General features: G+C 41.5%; 1 protein-coding gene across 7 annotated transcripts in view; it reads left to right on the top strand.

Moving 5' to 3' along the window:
• Nucleotides 1-7,159: 7,159 nt before the first annotated feature.
• The window catches only part of LOC144510005 (zinc finger protein 385D-like), a 388,192-nt gene continuing 386,855 nt past the window's right edge, over nucleotides 7,160-8,496 (top strand). For 2 of the 7 annotated variants that reach the window (XM_078239195.1, XM_078239185.1), the window contains exon 1: nucleotides 7,168-7,789. In XM_078239195.1, coding sequence (XP_078095321.1) covers nucleotides 7,768-7,789 — 22 coding nt within the window. In that variant the 5' untranslated portion in view covers nucleotides 7,168-7,767. Of the gene's footprint in view, nucleotides 7,790-8,496 lie in introns of all 7 variants that reach the window. The other 5 variants (XM_078239174.1, XM_078239134.1, XM_078239165.1 and 2 more) reach the window with 5 other exon arrangements.

Raw genomic sequence — 8,496 nt, 5'->3', positions numbered from 1 at the left:
ATAGAGCAGGAACAGGAATGGTTGTTGCAGGTTCCGGGGTTTAGATGTTTCAGTAAGTGCAGGGAAGGTGGTAAAAGAGGGGGAGGTGTGGCATTGTTAGTCAAGGACAGTATTACGGTGGCAGAAAGGACATTTGATGAGGACTCGTCTACTGAGGTAGTTTGGGCTGAGGTTAGAAACAGGAAAGGAGAGGTCACCCTGTTGGGTGTTTTTTATAGACCTCCGAAAAGTTCCAGAGATGTAGAGGAAAAGATTGCAAAAATGATTCTGGATAGGTGCGAAAGTAACAGGGTAGTTGTACTGGGGGACTTTAACTTTACAAATATTGACTGGAAAAGCTATAGTTTGAGTACTTTAGAGGGGTCGGTTTTTGTCCAGTGTGTGCAGGAAGGCTTCCTGACGCAGTATGTAGATAGACCAACAAGAGGCGAGGCCACATTGGATTTGGTACTGGGTAATGAACCAGGCCAGGTGTTAGATTTGGAGGTAGGTGAGCACTTTGGTGACAGTGACCACAATTTGATTACGTTTACTTTAGCAATGGAAAAGAATAGGTATATACCAAAGGGCAAGAGTTATAGCTGGGGGAAAGGAAATTATGATGCAATTAGGCGAGATTTAGCTGGCATAGGTTGGGAAAGGAAACTGCAGGGGATGGGCACAATTGTAATGTGGAACTTGTTCAAGAAACAGCTACTACGCGTCCTTGATAAATATGTACCTGTCAGGCAGGGAGGAAGCAGACGTGTGAGGGAACCGTGGTTTACTAAGGAGGTTGAATCTCTTGTGAAGAGGAAGAAGGAGACTTATGTTAAGATGAGATGTGAAGGCTCAGTTAGGGCACTTGAGAGTTACAAGTTAGCCAGGAAGGACCTAAAGAAAGAGTTAAGAAGAGCCAGGAGGGGACATGAGAAGTCTTTGGCAGGTAGGATCAAGGAAAACCCTAAAGCTTTCTATAGGTATGTCAGGAGTAAAAGAATGACTAGGGTAAGATTAGGGCCAGTCAAGGACAGTAGTGGGAAGTTGTGCATGGAGTCTGAAGAGGTAAGAGAGGCACTAAATGAATATTTTTCATCGGTATTCACACTGGAGAGGGACAGTGTTGTTGAGGGGAGTACTGAGATGCAGGCTGTTGGACTGGATGGTATTGATGTTCATAAGGAGGAGGTGTTAGCAATTCTGGAAAGGGTAAAAATAGATAAGTCCCCTGGGCCGGATGGAATTTATCCTAGGATTCTCTGGGAGGCTAGAGAGGAAATTGCAGAGCCTTTGGCTTTGATCTTTGTATTGTCATTGTCTACTGGAACAGTGCCAAATAACTGGAGGATAGCAAATGTTGTCCCCTTGTTCAAGAAGGGGAGTAGGGACAACCCTGGTAATTATAGACCGGTGAGCCTTACTTCTGTTGTGGGCAAAGTATTGGAAAGGATTATAAGAGATAGGATTTTTATAATCACCTAGAAAGGAATAATTTGATTAGGGATAGTCAGCACGGTTTTGTGAAGGGTAGGTCGTGCCTCACAAACCTTATTGAGTTCTTTGAGAAGGTGACCAAAGAGGTGGATGAGGGTAAAGTGGTTGATGTGGTGTATATGGATTTCAGCAAAGCGTTTGATAAGGTTCCCCATGGTAAGCGTTTGCAGACAATACGGACACATGGGATTGAGGGTGATTTAGTGGTTTGGATCAGGAATTGGCTAGCTGTAAGAAAACAAAGGGTGGTGGTTGATGGGAAATATTCATCCTGGAATCAGTTACTAGTGGTGTACCGCAAGGATCTGTTTTGGGGCCACTGCTGTTTGTCATTTTTATTAATGACTTGGATGAGGGTGTGGAAGGATGGATTAATAAATTTGCGGATGACACTAAAGTCGGTGGAGTTGTAGACAGTGCGGAGGGAAGTGGCAGGTTACAGAGGGACATAGATAAGCTGCAGAGCTGGGCTGAGAGGTGGCAAATGGAGTTTAATGCGGAAAAGTGTGAGGTGATTCACTTTGGAAGGAGTAACAGGAATACAGAGTACTGGGCTAATGGTAAGATACTTGGTAGTGTGGATGAACAGAGGGATCTGGGTGTCCATGTGCATAGATCCCTGAAAGTTGGCACCCAGGTTGATAGGGTTGTTAAGAAGGCGTACGGTGTGTTAGCTTTTATTGGTAGAGGGATTGAGTTTCGGAGCCAGGAGGTCATGCTGCAACTGTACAAAACTCTGGTGCGGCCGCATTTGGAGTATTGCGTACAGTTCTGGTCGCCGTATTATAGGAAAGATGTGTAAGTGTTGGAAGGGTGCAGAGGAGATTTACCAGGATGTTGCCTGGTATGCTGGGAAAATCGTATGAGGAAAGGCTGAGGGGCTTGAGGTTGTTTTCGTTAGAGAGAAGAAGGTAAAGAGGTGACTTAATAGAGGCATACAAGATGATCAGAGGATTAGATAGGGTGGATAGTGAGAGCCTTTTTCCTCGGATGGTGTTGGCTAGCACGAGGGGACATAGCTTTAAATTGAGGGGTGAGAGATATAGGACAGATGTTAGAGGTAGGTTCTTTACTCAGAGAGTAGTAAGGGTGTGGAATGCCCTGCCTGCAGCATTGGTGGACTTGTCAACGTTGAGAGTGTTCAAGTGGTTATTGGATGGACATATGGATGATATTGGAATAGTGTAGATTAGAGGGGCTTTAGATTGGCACCACTGGTCGGCGCAACATCGAGGGCCGAAGGGCCTGTACTGCGCTGTAATGTTCTATGTTCTATGCCCCTCGTCACCGACCTCTCTGCTAAATTAAATATAACCTCTTCACCTACTCTATCCAAGCCCCTCACGATTCTATAAATCTCAATCAAATCTCCCTTCAGCCTCTTCTGTACCTGAGCCAATTCAATCTTTCCTCATAGGTGCAATTTTCCAGTCTTGACAAACTTTTTGTAAAAATAAAAACAGAAAATGCTGAAAAATCTCAGCAGGTCTGACAGCATCTGTGGAGAGAGAATAGAGACATGTTTCCAGTCTGGATGACGCTTCGTCAGAGCTTTACATCTTGTAAGTCTCTTCTGTACCCTCTCAACTGAAATTATATCCTTTCTGTAATGAGGTGACCAAAACTGCTCACAGTACTCAGGTTATGGCCTGACTAATATTTTATACAGTTTCAGCTCTTATATTCTATGCCTTGGTTAATAAATGAAATAATTCCATATGCCTTCTTAACCACCTTTTCAACCTATCCTGCTGCCTTCACTCCAAGCTCTCTAACTTCATGTACACCTTTCAGATCCTCCCATTTATTGTGTGTTTCTTTGCCTTGTTTGACCTCCCCAAATGCATCACCTCACACTTCTGTGGCTTGCCTTCCATTTGCCGCTTTTCTGCCCACCTGACCAGTGTTCTTTTTCCAGTTATGCACTTATTTATTTATGCTAATTTTGATAGATGCTACCAATGCCTTTGGCTGAAATGTCACATGTCACATCATTTTCAGCAGGTGCAAGAGCACTGACTATTGGCAACTGACCCTGCAAAATAGACAAATAGATTCTGCACAATACTTTCCTTGAATCTCTGTGATTTGCACTTTTTCTTGCCAGCAGTGAATTTTTTAAATCTCCCACCCTCCCTTAAAAGTATAGAGCCATGCTATGCCTGAGTTCCAAGGATAACAGCTACCTTGCAGGGTTTCACCAGAATGAAGTTCATCGCATGCGATTGATACTGCATTATGTGAGCGAATTATTCAAATGCAGTACCTTTTGAAGGATAATGTTCTGTACCTATGCAGTGCCCACAAGCAGGCAGATGATATATTGTAGCACCCCCCCACCCCCTGCTCTATCACAGCCTCTTACTCCCAATAAACATGGGGTCTAAACTGAAACCTTTTGACCCCATGACTTAGTACCATGCCCCATGCCACAAGATGCAATTGTGAAGCATCCTCAGTATTATTCTTAAGAGTTGTTACCTGCCCTTGTGGACTTTTGTCAACTATAATAAAAATGCTGCTTTATTATTGTGAAACCAATAGCAACATGAATTGATCACAATGGTGCAAAATATCAAACAAACTTACTCAGGATACACATTTTTTAAATTTTTTTTGTTCACTGTGAAATTTCTGTCAACTGCGGGTTGGTTTATATTTCTCTGGGAAGTAGAGACCTGGGCTCTGAACCTAAAGTGATCAATATCACCTACATGTTTCTCTGAACCTCTTCTGTCCACTGTTTCAGTGAAGGTACAATTCCAATTATTTTAAATGGCTCTGCTCGGGTAGAAAAGCAAGAAACCGAAGAGTTTAATGTTTCAAATCCTGGTAACCTGCGGCATTATTTTCAGGCCAAAACATTATTTGATTGTCATTTTAAAACAGATTACTTTTCAATTTGTGTTTTATTGAACAACGGACAGATTATTTTTTAATTTGTGTTTTAGTGAACAACGTATAAAATTTAATTACAGAACAGAACTCAATTGCTTACATATATTGTTGGTTTTACTTATCTCTCGTTTAATAATTTTGGCTTTACCTGCTGCCAGAATATTTCTTGGCAGAATAAAATGTATGCTGCTGAGAATTTACTACAATATTACCAAATAAATCCAGCACATTTGATGAAGGGCCAAAATATTGGTGCAAGGTGTCCTAAAATAATTAGCCTTCAACTAAACAAATATTGAATTCTTAAGCATGACAGTTTAATTAAATTATATCGTTTAAGATTGCTCCCTTAGGAAGGAGATTTTTTTTCCTTTTTTTGCTTTTGCAGAAATGTTCACCACAGAATATAGTTGAGGCCAAAATGTTGTGTGATTTCAAGAAGAAATTAGATATATCGCTTGGGCTGAAGGGATCAAGGATATGGGGGGGATCAGGAAACAATGACGAAACAGAGTACAGGAATGCGATAGAGAATCTGGTGAACTGATACAGCAACAATAATCTCTCCCTCAATGTCAAAATGAAGGAGATTGTCATCGACTTCAGGAAGCGTAAAGGAGAACATGCCCCTGTCTACATCAATGGGGACGAAGTAGAAAGGGTCGAGAACTTCAAGTTTTTAGGTGTCCAGATCACCAACAACCTGTCCTGGTCCCCCCATGCCGACACTATAGTCAAGAAAGCCCACCAACGCCTTTACTTTCTCAGACGACTAAGGAAATTTGGCATGTCAGCTACGACTCTCACCAATTTTACAGATGCACCATGGAAAGCATTCTTTCTGGTTGTATCACAGCTTGGTATAGCTCCTGCTTTACCTAAGACTGCAAGGAACTACAAAAGGTCGTGAATGTAGCCCAATCCATCACGCACACCAGCCTCCCATTCATTGACTCTGTCTACACTTCCTGTTGCCAGCATAATTAAGGACCCCACGCACCACGGACATTCTCTCTTCCACCTTCTTCCTTCGGGAAAAGGATACAAAAATCTGAGGTCACGTATCAACCGACTCAAGAACAGCTTCTTCCCTGCTACTGTCAGACTTTTGAATGGACTTACCTTGCATTAAGTTGATCTTTCTCTACACCCTAGCATGACTGTAACACTACATTCTGCACTGTCCCGTTTCCTTCTCTATGAACGGTATGTTTTGTCTGTATAGCGTACAAGAAACAATACTTTTCACTGTATGTTAATACATGTGACAATAATAAATCAAATCAAATCAAAGAATATTGAAGATCAGCCATGATCATAATGAATGGAGGAGCAGGCTCAAAGGGCTGAATGGCCTACTCCTTCTTCTGTTTCCTATGTTTCTATGTTGAAGGCTATGAGGCAGGAAGAAAAGTCAGTGTCCAACCAACTGACTTTATATAAGCCTGCCCCAAGCTGATAACATACCAGGGGTGGCCTTAACAATCAGAGTGTGGAACCTCCTTCCTTTGTTGAAGAGAGTCCGACCCTTGAGAGCTGCCAGCCATCAGCTCTTGCTGTCCCAGCACGCCAGAGCTCAGTACTATGCATTGCTTGCGGTCCGAGGAAGAAAATCATAGTGATTAGACCTGGGTAGATCCCAGGTTTTTAAGATGTGGAGAGATTGAGTATCCTAGGGAGGGAGGCAAGTGATATTGGAGTGGATTTTGGAGACTATGTTGGGAGGTACAAAGCATGGGTTATGATTTTAGGGTCTGCCACACCCAATGTGCCCAGGACATCCTCCAGAGGAGGGTAGATTTTAGATTTTAATGTGTTTCTTAGATTTTGATGTTATCAAGGGATATGGGAGAACGCACAAATATAGCATTGAGATTGAGGATCATGATCATATTGATTGGCAGAGCAGGCTCAAAGGGCCAAATGGCCATCGCCTATTCCTAATTTCTATGTTTCTATTCCCAATCCTTTCTTCCTGCCTTTTCACCAACTCGGTTGAAAAAATTGCCTTCCCACTCTCTCCTGCTTTTTACTGTCAAGTATATTATGGCGGTGCAGGGGGATTGAGAGCCTTAAGGAGCCTTAAGGGCTTCAATATGATTAAGGGTGGGTGAGCTAGTGGGCATCTTATCCATGCCCCATATTAAGGGGATCAGGTTAGTGGTGGGTGGGAAGGCAGTGGGCTATAGACACCTGACATATTTTACCCTTGTAGAAACATGCCTGACAGAGGACCTTAAACTCCAATCACATGGTGTCATAATTGACTAAAACTAAATTAGATTTGTGCATTTAAAACTCTGCTCACCATATTTATAAAATAGGTTTGCTCCATAATGTGTGAATTGAGGTGGTGATTTCCCACAACTCTAAATTGAAATGTGAACTCAACAAATGTATTTTCACAAAGGCACACTGCTTTTTTTAAATAATTGCAGCATTGAAAAAGCAACTCAGTGATCTAAATGATCAGAATTACAAGTGAGTCATTTCCACAACATTACTATCCAGTTTAAACTTAGACAAATAATTATCCATTCTGTCAAGATGGCAGACAGTCAGACAGCATCTTTTCAGACTCCAGTTACTCTTTAACTGGCCACTAGAAGGTGTATAAGAGCAGAGGTAGTTGGCTTCCTTCCTGGATTCCAGGCTCTTTGAGAATCCCCTTACATCTTGCTCACTGTTCAGCCTTGCTTCCAGACGTCCAAGCTGAGTTCTGAAGCTGCCTGCTTACAATCGTTATGAGTAAAACACACTTCCTGCCATTGCATGGCAGAGAACATTAGTGTGCCAAGGTGCCTCGCTAGTGCAGTAGTTTAATTAAAAATGGACAAAAAAGCTGCAATTCTGGACCGTGACTGTATGGGGTTCGTGATTTCTGCACAGAGCTCAGTTTGCTGCTTAAACTAACATAGGACTTTTATTGATCTCGGTAAAATTTGCCAACATTTGAGACTAAAGCTCATTGTATTATGTGAACAGAACACGAAGAGGATGATGCTCTTTTTTTTCTCTCGTTAAACAAAAAGAGCCTTGCATGGGAGAAAATAACGGCTTTTATTTCTAATCTGATCAGGAAGGAAACTTCAAGCTTCATAGGACAGGCTAATCTGTGAGAAGGAACCTGTGAGGCGCTCTCAGCACTGATGTCACAGGCACAGCAAGAACATCATGAGGAGGAGTCAGATTTCACAAAGTACTGTAAGAGCAGCACTCTCTGCTAACAGAGTAGACACTAATCACACAAGGATTCTGCATGGGATGTAAGCAGTATGCTGGGTCTGAAGTGTCAAAAGGATGATGCAGATTTAAACTCTGGTGTCTCATGTGGCAGGTTGTGTTTGAGATAGTGGAAGATACAAATAAAATTGTGGGATTTGAAAAGTATGATTAATGAAGGCCATCATGTATATTGGTAAGTGTTAGCTTGTCTTTTAGATTTAAATACATTGTGATCTGTTATGCAGAATCTAAGTCTGTATTCACTAACCATGCAATTATCCTGTGGAAACGGACAAAACTGAGGGACTGTGCTCCTATATGACTTATCAGAATATGATGTCTGCATGTTAGAAGGAAGCAATGTATGCTCAAGCTTACACTGCTTATGTAAAATGCAGTATGTAATAATAATGAATGTATTTTAGTATTGTGCAGGAAGCAGCCTATAAGGAATTGGGATTCCTGATAATTTCCAAAGAAGAGTGAGTGGGGAGAGAATAAGTGGTGAACAGACTTGCCAGACCGAATGTTAATGAACACTTCAGAATATTTATAGCTTTAGATTCAACGCGTGAGAAACATTTACTGCATGGTTCCTTATGACACGGTTGAGCTTTTTTTGCTTTGCAGCATTGCATATACCATTAACCATCTGAGACCTGATAGTGATCTGCACAACGTCTGGAGTCTTTTTATATTTTTTAGAAAGTTGCCATGATAAAAAATAACATTGTCTTTTCTCATGTTGATATCATATATATATACCTTTATTTACTTGACAGAAAATAAAATACAAAATATATTGAATGCTGCAAATTACTTTACTACTTCAGGGCTACAGCAATACATGAATATATGAAGAGTCTATCGGCACCTTTGCACCTTTGAAAAATATAATTT

Source organism: Mustelus asterias, chromosome 2, assembly GCF_964213995.1.
Source record: "Mustelus asterias chromosome 2, sMusAst1.hap1.1, whole genome shotgun sequence".
Classification (NCBI taxonomy): Eukaryota; Metazoa; Chordata; class Chondrichthyes; order Carcharhiniformes; family Triakidae; genus Mustelus; species Mustelus asterias.
The sequence above is the reverse complement of the archived record's forward strand: the minus strand, read 5'-3'. Positions and strand labels throughout refer to the sequence as shown.